This window comes from Camelina sativa, chromosome 12 (genome assembly GCF_000633955.1).
Source record: "Camelina sativa cultivar DH55 chromosome 12, Cs, whole genome shotgun sequence".
Taxonomy (NCBI): domain Eukaryota; kingdom Viridiplantae; phylum Streptophyta; class Magnoliopsida; order Brassicales; family Brassicaceae; genus Camelina; species Camelina sativa.
The window spans coordinates 17992472-18011079 of NC_025696.1; the positions used below are offsets into that span (position 1 = coordinate 17992472).

An 18608-nucleotide genomic window follows, 5' to 3' on the forward strand; every position below is an offset into this window, starting at 1 on the left:
GGGGGGGAGAGATCTAAGATGATGGATCCTAAAGAGAGCTGACCACAATCAGCGACAACCCCTACTTCGATGGCTTCCCAAACGAATATCCGACCTTCTCGATGACCTTGACGACGTCTAACCCTTCCACGACCTGCCGAAACACCACATGCTTACCATCGAGCGAATCGGTCTTCACTGTGTAGATGAAGAACTGAGATCCGTTGGTGTTGGCTCCGGCGTTCGCTATCTACAGGATTCCTGGTCCCGTGTGCTTCCTCTCGAAATTCTGGTCATCGAACTTGGCTCCGTAGATCGACTCGCCGCCTGTTCTGTTCCCGGCTGTGAAGTCTCCTCAAGTTTATGATGAAATCTCCTCCCTGGCACATGAAATTATTCATAGGATAGTTAGTTATGGTTAGCTTAAAGAAAACAAAAAGTAAACGAACATTAAAAAAAAAACAGAGTGAAAATGAGAGATGACTCGATTGCAGTCGAAAATGGTTTTTATAGACTTGCTGAAACATAAATTTCGGAGCGAATAATTTGATTTTTAACTTAAACTTTCAATTTATTGCTAAAATTTTTTAGATCACAATCTTAACAAAAGAAACTGATAGAGATATATTAGGAAACAGTATTTACAAATTCAAAATAATCTAAAATCGAATATTTTAAACCCAATTGGTAATAAATTAGATATTATACGATAATCATTAAGTATAGATAATTTTGGTAAGTAAAAAATTACTAAATAATAGGAGCGAAATTAGTAATAAAGATTGATTCAAATAATAAAAATCATAATTAAGAGGTTAGTAATCCGATACTAAAAATAAGGAAAATAGGATCCGCGTCACTCTATTCTTGATCCGAATCTATTATTCCTAAACCGATTAATATTAGTTTCTTAAATCGATTAATTAATAATTAACTCAATGGCAGTCTTGTAAATAAGTAGGCCTGGGCAAAATACCCGGATCCGAATATCCGATCCGAACCCGATCCAAAAAACCCGATCCGAATCCGTATCCGAAATTGTAAAATACCCGAACGGGTTCTAAATCTCTAAATCCGAAAATCTGAATCCGAATCCGATCCAAACCGAAATCCGAACGGGTATCCGAATATACCAACATTATTAATATATAGTAATAATATATTAGTAATATTTATAATTGTAATAATATGTGTTCAAAATATTCAGATTTTTAGATATTTTCGACAATTTGAAGTATTTAAACTGTCTATTAGTAAATTTGGGTAGTAAATACTCTAAATTTTTAGATATATTGCGTATTATTGAATAATTTAGACTAAATTAGATACTAAAATTTTGAGTTTTGTGAATTTCGGGTAATCCGAATCTGAACCCGAAATACCCGAACCGAACCCGATCCGAACCCAAAGTCTAGAGATACCCGAACGGGTCCTATACCTCTAAACCCGAAAACCCGAAAACCCGAAATACCCGAACCGAACCCGAACGGGTACCCGAATGCCCAGGCCTATAAATAAGTTTGAAGTTGAGGATTTATTTTATAATTGTACTTGGAAAATNTAGGGATAGGACTCAGACGTGTTCAGAATCGTTTGCTCGCGACTCTTGGGGGACTTAGGTTCTCCTAGTACTGCCATATTCAGAGACTTTGTGGCCGGGATTATGGTTGGTATATCGACCNACTAAAATTTTGAGTTTTGTGAATTTCGGGTAATCCGAATCTGAACCCGAAATACCCGAACCGAACCCGATCCGAACCCAAAGTCTAGAGATACCCGAACGGGTCCTATACCTCTAAACCCGAAAACCCGAAAACCCGAAATACCCGAACCGAACCCGAACGGGTACCCGAATGCCCAGGCCTATAAATAAGTTTGAAGTTGAGGATTTATTTTATAATTGTACTTGGAAAATGTATATATAGATTGGTAATAAATTAGATATTATACGATAATCATTAAGTATAGATAATTTTGGTAAGTAAAAAATTACTAAATAATAGGAGCAAAATTAGTAATAAAGATTGATTCAAATAATAAAAATCGTAATTAAGAGGTTAGTAATCTGATACTAAAAATAAGGAAAGTAGGATCCGTGTCACTCTATTCTTGATCCAAATCTATTATTCCTAAACCAATTAATATTAGTTTCTTAAATCGATTAATTAATAATTAACTCAATGGCAGTCTTGTAAATAAGTTTGAAGTTGAGGATTTATGTCATAATTGTACTTGGAAAATGTATATACAAATTTGTAATTAGATATTTTGTAACAAATTCAACATAATTAATGACCAAAAATAGTTACCTTTAAGCCAGTTATAATAATATAACTAAATAGTGACATATTTATGACCATATTAAATATATCACACTTTTGTATGTAAATCGTCATAATATTCTGACCGAACAAATGGTCAAATTTTTCTGTCACAATATTCACTTTTTTTTTTTTTGTGTTCAGTCAACGATTTTGCCCTTGCATTACAAGGGTATCAACAGTTTTACTCTTTAATGTACAAAACCTATTTTTTTTTTCTTAAACTATAGATTTTCTAGAGTAAATTTAGATATTTTGAAATTACTTCTAGTGTATGGTTATGTATCGTACAAAGTTAGGTTTTGATTATGCATTAAATTTTGAGAAGAAGATACTCATGCATGCAAAAGATAGCTATACATGAGAACTGAGAAATCATGAGATAAATAATTAGAAAATAAAAAACTATAGGATTTTCTTTCTTTCAATTGGTTACCAACGGCGTAACTAGAATTACAATAAATCTTGGTAGCTCAGGTGGCTAATTCCTGAGTTAGTTAACAAAAGTTGTTGAAGGTTCGATTGCCTTGAATTAATTAGTCATCATAAAGATGTTTTATGAGTCTCTTTTTTTTAATGCCTTGGTGCCTTAAAAGAATTGCTTTATTCTATTTGTCATTATGGACAAACTTGTGTGTATTCATCAAAGTTTCCAAAATGTGATATCTAACTATTATCGCAAAATATAAATTCGAACCAAAATTCTATAGGAAAATAAAAAAGTTCGAGACAAGAACCAAACTGAAGAAAAGAAAAAATACTCTAAAAAAAAAAGAAAAAACAAACAAACGAATTAAACCATGTCAGCTTCTGCACTAAGACCATATATAAGATACGTTAAAAGATTTGTACCCTCAAATTGACGACAAGTATCATACTGTGTTGGCCACAAGTTACCGTGAATCTTGTTCCGCAAGTCATAGAATGGATATCCCTTATGATTCTTCCACTCTCCCCAAAGCTGCACATACTCACGAACTTTGTCTTGTAGGAACAATGACCGCTTCATGTAATTGGTAGATGCCCGAAGGTTACCGTATTTACTATCAGCTTCTTGTTGCCATCCTCCTACGGTCTCTCTCAAAATCCTGATATAGTCAATATCCGGTTGATCTAGATAACTTTTTTCATTTTTATTGGCATCGGGCTTATAATATGCGGTTGATAATTCAACTACAAGGAAAAGGAGGAAGAATTTTATGGCCAGCTGAGACATTGTTGAAGACATCAACTAGTTTTTCTGTTTCTTAAAGTTCAAGTGTGATGATTCAAGTTTGTAAATATATACTTATATATATACGTGCTTCTCGACTTCTTTTTCCAATTGGGATTAGGGTTTAGTTTAATAATTATCGTTTGTGTATCTATATATACATTTTTTGAGACAATTATAAAAAAATCCTGAAGTTCCCACTTATTTACAACCATACCATTGAGTTAATTTTTGAAAAAACACAGATTGGGTTCGATTCTTAAACGTTAACATAACAAGCCCAAGCCCAACTAACACAATCATTCCTTCGATTGAGACAAAAAAAAAAACAATAATAATTTTTAAATAAAATTACAAAGAGACAAGTTATAGGTATAGGTAATTTTTAAATAAAATTACAATAAAATAACTTTTGTATTTATAGGTATTTACCCAAAGGTCCCAACTAACACAAATTATTAAGTTTTCCTACCTTCTTTAAAGAAGTGTTTTTAATACCTAATACACTATTATAAAGACATTTGATCCATACTAATAAGTAACAAATGCTATAAATCAAATAACCCAATTATGCTAAGACAACACTCCACCGTTTTAATCGAATTGCACAACTATAAATACAAAAGTGTTAAAATTATATATAGATGAAACAACCTAAATTACGGTTGACAAATTATAATATATTCATCTAATTATAAAAAATTATAGAATTACAAAAATATTATCCATACATTGTAAATAAAATACAAAATCACAAAAACACACTCAGTGTTTATTAAAGTAAAGTAAATTATTAGAACAATAAGGATATTTTACATTTTTAACCTGCGGTCAAGCAATAAATATACACACTAATTATTATACAATACATAATATATTAGACGCTAAAACAATAGTACATTTAAAAAAATATAAAACATTTAGTTCACAGAAAAGCAAAAAAAACACCATTCAGTTACATATAGATAAAATAATAAATAAATAATTTTATACATCCTTAAACAAAACTATAGTCCCGCGGTGTACCACGGGTGAATATCTAGTACTATAGATCTTGGAATTCATATTTGTTTTTAGGAATTATTTAAATATAGAAAATGATAGCAATAATCAGATTCCAGATTATTAGGGAACAAGTTTATCACCTTTTCTTTATAATTATATCCCATTAACAAATTATTTTAATTTAGGCATACAATAAATCAGTAAAAAATATAATAACCCTAATCCCAAGAGAAAAAAGAGTGGAGAAACTTTTGTCTCAATTATATATATATATATATATAAGCCTTATTAGAAATCAGAAGGAATACAAAATTAAGAAATTTTAAGAATCCTAATAATTAGATGTCTCTCTCCATAAAACTCTTCATCATGTTCTTATTGATTGAATGTTCCACTGCAAAACCTATACGGCAACGTGATCTAGATCTAGACATTGACTATTCCAGTTTCTTCAAAGAGATGATTGAAGGATGGCAACGTGAAGCAACTGAGAAATACCCTTTTAAGCCAGATTTCGACAACTATGACGGCTCCTCTTTCCGACAATACCTTGACCAACATTCTGCCAACATATCTTTTTTTCTACAAGGCAAGGCTCAAGCTTATGTTTGTCAGTGGAACAACTGGAAGCCATACCGTGACTTGGGGAACAAGATAGGTGTGTTGTGGCCATTAGAAGATAAAGCTAATTGTCCTCAAATTGAAGCAATGAATCTCCTGACCTACATGATACATGGCCTGAGTCGTCGTTACAACATTCTACGTTTATTGAAGTAATTGTTAGTTTTTTTTTCCTTTTCTAATTAGTTTGACTTATATTTTTTTAGTTGATTAATATTAATTTTATCTTTGCTTTTTGATTCTGGAAGTTCTATACAAAAGCATAAGATTTTCCATGGAGTAGTTATTCTCACGAAATAATCTTCCGAGTTTGCTTATATTTTTTTAGTTGATTACTATTAACTGTTAGTTGTTTTTCTCGTTTCTAATTAGTTTGTCTATGGTTTTTGGCTTATATTTTTTCAGTTAATTACTACTAATTTTGGAAGGGTTATACAAAAAACATATAAGATTTCAATGAAGTAGTTATTCTTACAGAATAGTATTCCGAGTTTGCCGTACCCAAATAATTCAAAAAATAAAAACAGAGAAGTGATCCTTTTTTCAGATTATTTTTTTATAAAATAGATATATACTAGTAATTTTCTTTATATAATAAGATAGGGATTGAAGAAGTTAATAGGGTGCATGGCGTTTATAAGAAGTAACCATATGTTACTCTATAAATTTAATAAATATTATGTTCAGTTGAGTTGAGTGAAACAAATTGTGTCATACCTGCTCTGCTGCTTTGTTCAAAATAGCATGAAACAAAAACGGGAATAGGATGCTATGACTAGTATATGAATCAAATAATTATTATATTATATATGAAATCAAATTGTGTAATATATATACATATGAATCATATATTCTATCTATTTGGTAAGATTTTTAATTTATTAGTGTTAATAATATTACTGATACATAAGCAAAATTAAAATTATCTCCATCATGTTATTCTATAACTCATAACTAGGTGATACCCCGCGCTACAGCACGAGATTATATATTTTGTTAGTTACTTTTTTGTAATTTGTATTTTTGTAATGTAGTTTTTTTATTTTAACTTATTTTCTTTGTTTATATAGTGTTTATTTATATATTTGGAGTTATAAAGTAAATTGGAAATCCTAATAGAGTAAGTATTTTGTAGAATATTTCTTTTCACGGAAACAGATACACCGCAATATTGGATAGTAGTTTTGTAGTAAAATGCATTTGCTTGATAGGTCGGTAATACACAACAAAATCAGCCGTAATAGCTCAATAATTTTGATCAAGCTAGGGATGCAATGGCTAATAACCAATTTTCATTGCATAAATTGTATAAAACTCTAAATTTCAGAAATGTAAACTGATTGTTGCTGGAAAAAAAACAAAAAATTGATTGTTGTTGAATAAAATAACTCATAGTTTATAAGAATGTAGTTTGGATATAGGAGAGTATAGCGTAAATCAATAACTTAATTAATGAAATAAATAATCCTTACAATCAAAACATAGTCTGAGCGAACGTATTAGAAAAAAAAATGATTATAATTAAAATTTTTTGCTTGTGTGTTTCGGTTTTTTGGTGTTATGAGCTCTGGTGAATAAGCAGTATTTATAGACTTATAAGGAGATCCTAAGGTTGTAGGTGAGTGATTAGCAATATATGGAATATGCGAGTAATATACCAATGATTAAGAATATGCAATATTGGTTTCCATTTGCTATTAATTATATGATTTCCAGTTTCCATATAATCTAAATCTAAGATGTAATTAAGATATTTTAGTTTCTATAATCTTAAAATATTGAATGTTGTTTGACTTGTTTAATTAGCATTGAAGATCGAGATAATTTTGGGAACAAAGATATTGAAAGATTATTCTGATTTATGCTTTATTTAGGATACTATTATGGTTCTTAGAATCACAAAATATTCCTTTTTAAAGATTATTTGTTAAGATCGAATCTCGGTAATTAAGAAAATATCCAAATTTTTGGTAATTAAAATTTATGGTTTTCATTTAAATACCTTAAAGAAAAATGAAATCAGAGTGTTTGTCTATAACGAATAACTCTGTTTGGGATCTTAAATAACTAATCTTGAATGAAATAATATACTCGATCCGAAAAATATTAATCTGGAGTACAAACAGATCTGCAGGTTTTTTTCCTTCTGTTGTCGGATATTTTAGGATCCGCGTCCCGACCCATAATTTTTAAGTGATCGATCGAGGGTATAATGGTCATTTTTCAAAAACGAAACTATAGGTTAATTATATTAAATTTTGTGATGAAAAACCTACCAAAACCAAGTCATGGTCCATTTTGAGTCTAGGAAGTACTTCTGCTTTAATAGTATAGATTACAATATCTAGTTAAATAAAAATCACTATAAGCTAGTATATGAAACGTTCAAAGTCTTAAAATTCGTGTGCTCTCTTTCCCATCACACTTTCACGCACACCTAAGTTCTACACATTATTATCATTGTTGGGACTTATAAAATACTAACTTGAAGCAACTAGTCAAATTAAATCACAATCCTAACTCCCAAGAACAAAAGAAAAACTCTTTTCTTCCATTCGTGGACTCTTTCTTCAACTCCTGGAGCAATGAATCTCCTAGTAATCCTACTTCTATCCATCCTTTCAGTTTTTGGCGTTGTCTCCTGCACGGTGGAAGAGACAGGCCGTGAGATCATTGATGCATTGGCTCATGCAACTTTTGAAGAATGGTCATCGGTTTTCCTAGAAACCAATGACCATTCTTCAAAAGTTGCATGAGCCAATGCATGCATCAATGATCTCACGGCCTGTCTCCTCCACTGTGCCGAGGTTATCCCATCCACACTCTTCATCCCAAACTCTTCCACCAACGGGAGCGTTGATAGTGAGAAGGTGGCTTACCACATTGTGCCTGAGAGGCTTGAGTTTGCGGATCTTGTCTCAAAGGCAAGTCGATCGAGACTACCCACTCTTCTCAACGGCTCCTCCATTCTGATAACCAACAATTCTGACTCTTATTGTACGGTTGACCGCGCTCTCGTCATCGAATCTGACATCTTCTGTAAATGCGGATGAGGCAATAATAAAGTGCAGAAAGTAAATAACACAAGAACTTTGTTAACGAGGTTCGGTTTTTCATACTCCCCGGGACCACGTCCAGATTTCGATTCCATTAGAACAAGAAAGCAAATACAACCTATTCGCAAACGCGTAAATCAAGCACAACCCTCTTAATTTACCGCTCCGTTCTATAACATGAAATCTTAAGGATAATTCTCTACCCTTAACTAGACTAACACCAAACCTAGATTTAAACCAAGATAACCTAACCTTGGGCTAAACTCCCCCTGAGCCTAGACTTCAATCTTCAACTCTCTTGAGCAACCTTCACACACACGTCACACAGATGAACAAAGAAGCTTGAACAACACAAGCACCAAACCGCGAAACTATGCCACACACCAACACAGAAAGCTGTCTAGGGTTCTAACCTTTATGCCTCAGCTCTCTTGCTTCTCTAGGACGTGCCTAACACCTCCTTATATACCCATCAATACTTCCTAATCACCATAGGAATAGATTTCCAAATCTCATAAGAAAAAAACTTTTTCCTTTTTGCTCTTTTCCTTTTTGCTCTTATGCCTCAGCTCTCTTTAAAATTTTGTGTTCGATGGTTTTATTTGTATTTCATTAATTTAATTAATAAAATATGTTTAAGATTGAACCTAATTTAATTAATACGTAGTTTGTTTTTAAATTGTCAAAGTATTCATTGAAATTATAGAATAATTCATGCTTTAGTTGTCCAATTTAGAAATATTAACTACACGGTTAATTCCACATATTAATTTGTCGTATTTGAGGTTTTTCTTGGTTAGCAATTTAAAGGTAGTTGTATGTACTTCTAAATGTACAGTCTAATGAAATTAAAACCATAAAAATAAACATTGTCGAAACATATTCCAGGGAGTAGTCATTGAATCAAATTTTTTTTTTTTCCTTTTTATTTGGTCTTGAATCAAATATTTAAAGCTTAACATTTTAAAGTAAACAAAATATCCAAAGGGAGTAGTCAAGTCATTAAATCAAGTATCCAAAGCTTAAATTTCTAAAGTAAAGCCACAAGTTTTTCCTTTCAGTATTGGTTTTTGAACCTGCACATAGACACAGTAGAAAATAACAGTCATTAAAATTGATGCACATAAAGAGATTATGCAGATGAGGATTTGACACTTACTTCTCGTGTAGTTCCTTAATAAGTGTTTCTTGTTCTTTGCTAAAGGAACTCACTCTCTTTCTGGTGATTCTGTTTCAAAATCAATAGATAAAAGCCGTTATCACAGATCCATCGGATGAGAACAGGGCTAGTTAATGCTAATGACAAATATTATAAGAAAAGCATCCAGTCAAAATATTATACAAAGAGCTTAAATCAAGAAGGCATAGACAGAGACATAAATTGTTAGAAAAACTAGAGATCGGAACGTATAACCTGTAGCAAGGATCCCATAGTCTATACTCGACTTCTTGTCCAGCAGTTAACAATCACAAGACCTCAATCTAAATCTGGAACTGGAACTCTCAATTCCAAGAGTCAGCAGACAGCAACTTTCACAAATTTTAGAAACTAAAACAGATATCATAGTCGCTGCCATCTCATTGCCTCAACAAATTTATTTTGCCAAATCAACAAATTTTGGAATCATTGACTAATCAAAAACAAGAATGAATAGAGTAACCACAAAATCCAGAAAATTCCCAATCATCAAAGCTAGACTCACTGACACTGTTTAAGCCATGCCTTACATTATCAGTTTTCCTCCATCAAGAATATAACAAAGCTTCATATAATCTGTCGAGTAATTTTCTCAACAGGAAAAGAAGAATAATCACTAATTAAGATTTTTTTTAAATCTCCAGAATTTTAAATATTAATAAGATTTTTTTCAAATCTATACTAAATAAAAGTAGGAGCTACAAGCTCCTTAAGACGTCCATATAGGATTTTAAGCAACCTATCAGGATTTGACATGTCATAATTCATTAATTAACATTTTCTAAATTTCTAGAATTTTAAATTTATGGATATTAAAAAAACTATGTACAACGTTCCATATCGGCTAAAAATCTTTTAGACAATGGTTCAGAACCTGTATAAATAAGACTAATATGCTTCCAACAACGAATGAGCAGGAAAGCTTGATTTATCAAGCGTCCAAGTTTAAACGTTTTATTCGGTTTGATCCAGTTTTTTATTTGATCAAATTAAAACTTTAAAAAGCTTCAAAAAAATATGATCATATTTTAAAATTTTAAAAGTTTAAATATTATAAATATTAAAACTTTTAAAAGTTCTTAGCTTTTAAAAAGATTTTAAATATTATAATTTTAAATTTTAATAAAATATTATAAATATTGAAACTTTTTAAAAGGTTCAAATATTATATTTCAAAACCTTTTAAAAGTTTAAAATATTATAAATATTGAAACTTCTTAAAGTCTTAGCTTTAAAAAGGTTTCAAAATATTATAATTTATAAATTTTAAAAACTTCCTAGCTTTTATAAAGTTTTAAGAGAATTATAATTTATAAATTTTAAAAGTTTAAAATATTATAAATATTGAAACTTTTAAAAGGTTCAAATATTAAAAATATTTAAACTTCATAGAATTTTTTAAAATATTACAATTACTTAAACCTCCATAGAAATCTTAAAATATTATATCTATACTAATAAAAAGTTGAAGCTATAAACTCCTAAAGATGTCCATAGAGGATTTTAAACAACCAATAAGAATAGGATATTACACTAATTAACATTTATGAAAATATATTAGTAATCTATATTATTAAGATTTTTTAGAAAAAAGTAAAATCTATAGAAATAAAAGAAATATGTACAACGTCCCATATCGGCTAGAAAATTATAGAAAAAAGCTGAGAACCATTATAAATAAAAATACTATGTTTTAACTATAAATTAGCAGGAAGCTTGATTAATCAGGTTTCCAAATTGAAAAGTTTAATTTGATTCATTTTAGCAAATTAATAATTTTAAAGGTTTAAATATTGATGTTTTAAAATTTTATAAATACCTCCATAAAAAGTTTAAAATATTTTAACTATTTAAACTCTAAAAACAATTGTTACAAATATTTAAACTACATCTAAAGTTTAAAATATTTAAAATATTTAATCTGTATTTTAAAGTTTAAGAATTACTAAATATTATATATTAATTTTTTAATATCTTGAAAATATCTTAGTTATCTCCGTTTGTGCTTTATATCTCTTATGAGCTGTAAAACATGTTTTTTTTTGTGTATGACTTTAGAGATGATTTGATATTCTTGCAGTAAAAATTTTATTTTAAGTCTAAGAAAGAAACACTGACTCGCAAGACTGACTCGCAAGACCTTGATTTGATGTTATTTGAGTTTAAAGAGGAAGGATGGACGAAAAGCACAAATATTGTTTTAACTATACATATGTTCATATTACTTTTTCTGCAAGTAAGGTTTTTGGTTTGAGAAGTTTCAATATGTGTGGAACTAAAACTGAATAAGTATATGGATGAAATTATCAATAATTGGGTGCATGTGTTGACTATGTTGGTCTTCATGAATTGCGCAAATTTTATGAGAAAAAAAAAAGATTTTGGTCTTGGAGTTTGATGGGTTAACAAGTTGTGTGGTAGTCTTAAAAAAGATTTTTCAGTGGAAGAATGTGAAGAAGTTGACGAGGAAGAAGAAGAAGAGTATAATGAATAACTGGAAGGTAAAAGTAATGATGACAATTACCATAAAATTTGACAATGAAAATGACAAGAAATAATATGAAGAATAAGAAAACATTGAATAAAAAAATGAAAACATAGGTGGTAACGATCAATTAAATATGAAAACGAGATAAATTTATGATTATAATTTTTTTTTTGTTTTTCTTGTGGTCAAAAAATGGTTTAGGATATGTGAGGTCACCAGTTTGATCCGCCACACCTGGATGTCGAGTTAAATTCATGATTTTTTTGATCGGATTTAATTTTATAACATAAGTGATTTTTATATTTTTAAGAATTGTGTATCTGAAATTTATTTTTTTCCTTAATACTAATTTAAATTTTTATAAAATAATATTTCATCAAAAATCATCAATCATATATAAATTTTATCAAAATATATCAAATAAACCCAAGCGTAGCGTGGGTTCAAAACCTAGTCTATACTAATAAAAGTAGAAGATCTTAAGGCTATCCACATGGGATTTTAAACCACCAATAGAAATTAGACATATCACTAATTAACATTTTTTCTTAAGGTGTCCACATAGTATTTAAAACAACCAATAGAAATTAGACATTTCGTTTATTAACATTTTTGAAAATATAGTAGTTTTCTATATTATTAAATTTTTTATAAAATGGAAAATTTTAAATCTATGAAAATAAAAGACATATATATATATATATAATGTCCCACATTGGCTAGAAAAGTTTTAGACAATGGTTCAGCAGCATTATAAATAAGACTAATATGCTTCCAACAACGAATAACCAGTAAATCTTAATATATCAAGCGTCCAATTCTAAAAATTTATTTGGTTTAATATGATGTTTTATTTGAGCAAATAAAAACATTTAAATTTTTCTAAATATTATAATATTTAAAATTATAAAAAGTTTAAATATTATAAATATTGAAACTTTTAAAAGTTCTTAGCTTTTACAAAATTTTAAAAATGAACATGAAGCTTGATTTATCACGCATCCAAATTTAAAAGTTTAATTCGATTTATTTCGGTTCTTTATTTTAGAGAATTTAAACATTTTAATATTTAAACAATAATATAATTTCAACCAATTTAGATTACATATACAATTGATTTCTTGTTCTTTAGTTTAGACAATAATAAAATTTCTAACAATTTTAAACAAAAAGTAAGTTGTGTAGTACTTCAAAACAAAAAGGTTTTGAATGATTATTCAGTGATAGAAAATGAGAAGCAGACGAAAGTTATGTGGTAATTTAAAATAAAAATGTTCTCAATGATTATTTAGTGGAAGAAAGCGGGAAATCAGACAAGAAAAAAAAAGAATAAGAGTATAACAAAGAAGCAACGGTGAAAATAACGATTACAACTACCATGCAAAATTAAAAATGAAGATGACGAGAAAGAATATAAAGAGTAAATGAGAAAAAATGAAGACATAAGTGATGGTGTTCAATTGAATTTGAGAAACCAAAACTGGTTCATGATTTTTTTGATCAAATTTTTTTAACTTGAGATTTTCTTATTAAAATTCTTGTCTAAATAATAACTTAAAATTTTCAGAAGTTAATATTTTATAATTGTCATCAATTATATATGTGACAATCCGTCTCGCGGACCCCACTAGCCCCCCGCTAGCTGCCGCAACGGACCGTCCGTGGACCCTGCTAGCCCCCCGCTAGCCGTCCTAACAGATTTCAAGGTGGCTCTGCAGGGCATCGATCCTAACCCATTACTGTGGATATCCAAATCCACCAGTAGGTTATTGGTGCGGCAGGCGTTCCTCGAACCCTGGTCTCCACCCTTTAACAACCTTCCCACAAAACAAGCTGTCACCAATTGATCTGGTCAAGCCTGACGTCTTCCACAGCTGTAGAGAGTTTGGAGTTGATTTCCCCCATTTCGTCAAGTTCTTTCATGAGCGGCTAATGTTACATGAAGGAAACAAACATGAGTTCCATATATTGGTTTAGATTAACGACTAAAAGTGGTAGCTGAGAACTGAGAATTATTTTACCCATGGAGTCAATATAGGTTGTGCAGTAGTTAAAGACGCAAAGAGTAGTTGCTGCAGGTTCTGAATATGGGTACACCTGAGAAACAGAGAGGAGGCAATAGTGATGGCTGGAGCTAAGACATACCCTGATAAACAAACAGAGACTGTATTTATCAAACATATATGTACATAAGTTTTTAACTTGCAATTTTCATGATAAATCATAGAGGATACTAATAAAAAAACAAGCAAACGTAAAACCCAATTGGGAAAATTTCTCTGCTTCCATGGAAGGAAAGCAAAAACCCATAATTCAATTTCCCCACTAATTCATCTAGGTTATGAGTTTTTTAACATTAAATCCTCAATCTCTTCACTTGATGTTGATTATATAAGAATTTGCGCGTACGTTTAGAAACGAGAATGCAAGTGGGATGTGAAAGCAAAATTGGACGAAGAGGAACATCGAAAATGGGTGAAACTGATCTTCACTTTTGATGCTCTGAATCACAAAACTGATTCTCCATTGCCGAGACTCGAGCAAGAGAAGAGAGAAAGAGGCGAGAAAGAGAGAGAAATGCGAGGAAAAGAGAGAGAAAGACATGTCATTATTTTTTCTTTTTGTCAAAAACATTAGCCAATGAATGGTGAGCATCTCTTACCATCTCTAAGGGCATGTCTAGCTCTGGGCATAAATCGGAACCCGATTATCCAACCCGGAACCCAACCCAAAAAACCAGGTTCGGGTTGGGTTTGGATATAGCTATAAAATCCTATTGGGTTCTATTTTCCAGAATCTATGGGTTCGGGTACCCATCGAACCCGAAAAACAAAACACTAAACCACTTAGGGACCCTATGACTTACCTTTTGTTATCACTTTGTCGATTCTGTTTCCTAAAATCTCTCGAGGTTTGATTCGATATCAATTCATATATATTCATCATCTTAATTCCAAAGACAAACCTGAAAACCCTTGCTGTTGCTAACTTCGCGGAGACCTTATCGTCGCTGCTGAAAGAGATAACCTCACCACCGTCAGCCTTGTCGTGAAATCACTCAGAGGTATGACTTCTGATTTTTGAGGGTTCTTCTTCTTTCTCGAGTAACTTGTCAATTGACTCAATTATGTGATTCTTTTGATTCAAACAACAAACAAAATTCTATAGTATCGAGTATAAACTATTACTAAATTAGATTGTCACTTCTCTGATTCTTGTTTGTTTTTGTGAAAAATATAGCTTAATCTTTAAATTGATCCTTATAGGAGCTGTTTAACACACCATATGGTTGAAGTGTTGATCTACACTGAGCAATGGCTAAAATCTGAAATTCATATCAATGAAAAAGGAGTCTGCACAGTAGAACATTTGCTTTTGGAAGTTGAGCATGATGATGATCTTATGAGAGGTAGGTTTTCTTTTTATTTCTTAACTGTTTCTACAATTTTGAATATGATTTTGATTGTTCTTACTTCTTACGGTTTACATTTGTTTTTTATAGAGTATGAACCTAAACTCAAACATTTGGACAGCTAATCTTGAGAATGAGTCACCTAGATGATCTTTATAGGTTAAGTATATACTATATAGTCTATACTTCTGCATTTGTCATTATTCTCATTGTTGTTATTGACATTTGTTTCATTTTGTTTCAGGAAATATGAAATAAAAGGCATCATTCACCAAGTTTCTACTTTATATCTTCTATTTCTATGTTTTACTCTACTTTATGCAACTTGAATTTGTTATCACTTTTTTTTATCTCTTTTAGTTTTAAGATGTTAAATTTGGAGTTATATTGATATATTATATGCTATTTTTATGTGATTTTGGATGGTAAACTGCAGATTTTGGATGGTAAACTGCAGATTTTTTTCATGTATTTCAGGTGTAGTTCGGGTTTCGGTTCGGGTTTTGGTTGATTTCGGGTACACATTGTAACATCTGCGAACCAAAAATTGTACTTTTGGAGGGGGTGTCGATCGACACCAGTGGTGTATCGATCGACACCAGCAATTCTGGTTTTGACCGGTTTGTTTTAATTGCTGTTTGGTTCGGTTTGGTTCAATTAAAATTCCTAAAACCAACATTTATAAGGAAAAGTCGACTATTGTTTTGGGAAAGAGGGTTTTTGTCGCCGCTTAAGTGTTTTAGAGAGAAAAAGGAGACTTGTGAGTGTTCTTGAGTCTTGGAGAGATTGTTGGTGGTTTTTGAGAGATTGGTTGCTGGGATTGCATCAGAAGCTTGCTAGGAGTGTGTGGTTGCTGGTTTTGATTCAGTTTCTCCTGCAAAAGAGGTGAGTGCATGAACATGGCTTATCTAAGCTTGAGAATTCTATGTTTTGTGATTTTTGAGTTGTCTGATTGATTTCTTGCTTGCTTGTGGTTGTTTTTGTGTTTCTACGTCATTATGTGGCTTATGGATGAGTTTGGGATGATTGGGAAGCGTTGGGAAGCGGAGATCTGCAAGAGAGCATCGAGGAAGATGACGCTCGACATCAGTGTCGATCGACACCATTAGTGTGTCGGTCAACACTAGTGCGAGGACGGCTCGAGAATCTTTGGGAGTGTCGATCGACACCATGTGGAGGTGTCGGTCGACACAACTAGGGTTTTCGGGAGGTGTCGAGCAGGTGTCGGTCGACACCAGGTTGTTAGTGTCGATCAACACTGGTGGTCTATCATCCCTAGCATTATCCAAGATTCCACACAAGGCTATATCTAGCAGTTGGAGCTCATGATCATTCACATTCCCAGTTTCCTTCCTAGCAAATAAAGTGCAGGCTAGGGACTTGTGAAAATACCTCAAGACAGGACTCCTAATTTGAGAAGATTTGGAGCTTGTGGATTTGTAGGGAAGCTTATCTCCTATTGTCAGCCATAGGGATTTCATCTCCTCCTTGTTTACCTCCATGTTCTCTCCATGACCGGCCTTGAAACCATACAGCTCCTCCATCTCCTTGAAAGTGAGTCGGTATTCCTTGTTGCGCACGGAGAAGGTGATGAACCCGATCCCCCCATCGGGTAGCAGGGTCGGGTGGTCTTTGAAATAGTATAACCACAGCGTGGAGAGGAAGTGAACCATCTCCTCCTTGTAGGCTTCAAGGTTGGCTCGCATCATCTGGCCCATGTGGCACATGTCGAAGAGGAACTCAATAATCTCTAGCGATTTCCAACTGTTTTATCGTCTCGCGGTGGGGGTAGCGGGTCCCAACGAAGCTCATCTTGTGGAGGACCTTGAAGAGTTTGGCCGGAGTCTCTACCTCTCTTTGCTTCAGCCTCCTTGACGTCAACCAGTTGCATTCTCTCTGCTTCTCTACATTGTCAGCTACACGGGTGACCATTCCGGACCTCTCTCACCATACTCGTCATACTACCCGATGCCCTACCCGATGAGCTACGCGATGCCTTACCCGATCAACCCCTCGGATGCTGGTCCGAGCAAGTCGTCCGTGCACATAACCGAGCTCTCTGATGAGCAAATCTCGGTGCCTGCTAAAGCCAGTGACGATCTTGGGTACACGTTGGCGAGCATGGAGGCTGCCACAACCTCCTTCTTCACCAACCCATGAGGTACCACTTTCATCCAAACCATTGTTTATACCATTGCATTTTATTTCATTTTGTGTGATTCTCAGACTTCTTTTTCAGAGTTTTATTTACACAAGGGACTGTGTAGTTTAAATTTGGGGGAGGGCCTGAGAATGTATATAACATTGTGTTTTATTTTCTTATTTTCTTTTTTCAAATTTTTGCAGACTAGTTTTATCCATTTGAGTCTGCATCTATTTGCATTAAAAAACAAAAAAAAATTTAAAAATTTAAAAAAAAAAAAAAGAGTGTTCATGTAGTTGCATTTACATATTAGGATTGAGTCTAGACTGCTTCATATAGTATTGTTGCATATACATTTTAGGGGACAATGATTAAAACCACATTGTTTAAAGTCAAACCTTAGGATTGAAGCTATAGCTCTTAATCACGGTTCATTGTTGCTAGATATATCTTTGGAAAAAAATGAAAAATCTTTGTTTAAAACCTTGTGTATTTTGAAAGCTTCTTCCACTTGTGTGAAACTTGCTTGAACATTGTATCATCTCTATATTATTAGACTTAACTTGAACTTAAATTATCTTGCTTATGGAATTTGAATGCTTGCTCATGGTAACTCTAAACTCGGGTTAACACTCCATTTTTGCCAATCTTTTCGTTTAACCCGATTTGTGTTTCCTACCCTTGAACCCAAACCTTATTTTCAAGCCTTGTTGTGAATTGTTAAGTGAGGCCTTTTCATTGTGCTATAGGTTGTGAAACCTTGAGAGTATTGAGAACGACAAAGAACTGGCTCTTGTTTTAGCTAAGTTTAGAATCATTTGGACTAGCTAATAGAATCGGTTTTGAAAGATAGGTGGTTAGCATGATTATTTGGGGTTGGGTTGAGGAATAAAAGAGAAATTAAAGAAGAAAGTCCCTAAGGTTTGGTTTAATTAGCTCTAAGTCTCTAAATAAAAAAAAAAGGGAAGAGAAAAAGATCTTGCTAAGTCTCCTAGAAAAAGAAAAAAAATAATATAGGAATATTATTAGGAGTTTAGCAAAGAAAGAAAAAAAACAAAGAGCTAGATGTTTAAAGTTTAAACCTTAGGGATTATAAAAAGAGAAAAGAGTTAAAATCAAGATTATGGGTAATCTTACTCTAGGGTGTTGGACATAAAGAAAAGTGAATGAGA

General features: G+C 32.1%; 2 protein-coding genes and 1 long non-coding RNA gene across 3 annotated transcripts; 1 reads left to right on the forward strand and 2 right to left on the reverse strand.

The window, feature by feature from the left end:
* LOC104733624 lies at window positions 3094-3516 on the reverse strand. Its single transcript, XM_010453194.1, has one exon. The coding sequence runs from the start codon at window positions 3514-3516 to the stop codon at window positions 3094-3096; it is 423 nt and encodes a 140-aa protein (XP_010451496.1).
* Window positions 4861-5295, forward strand: LOC104732081. Its single transcript, XM_010451603.1, has one exon. It carries the CDS (start codon window positions 4861-4863, stop codon window positions 5293-5295), a length of 435 nt encoding a protein of 144 aa, XP_010449905.1.
* On the reverse strand, window positions 9139-10004 carry LOC109128056. The gene is made up of 2 exons (XR_002034496.1): window positions 9355-10004; window positions 9139-9271 (listed from the first exon to the last, which is right to left on the reverse strand). It is a non-coding gene; the product is annotated as an uncharacterized LOC109128056 (long non-coding RNA).

Coding starts and splice junctions, on each gene's coding strand:
- LOC104733624 (XM_010453194.1), bottom strand. CDS start 3,516: ATGTCTCAGCTGGCCATAAAATTCTTCCTCCTTTTCCTTGTAGTTGAA.
- LOC104732081 (XM_010451603.1), top strand. CDS start 4,861: ATGTCTCTCTCCATAAAACTCTTCATCATGTTCTTATTGATTGAATGT.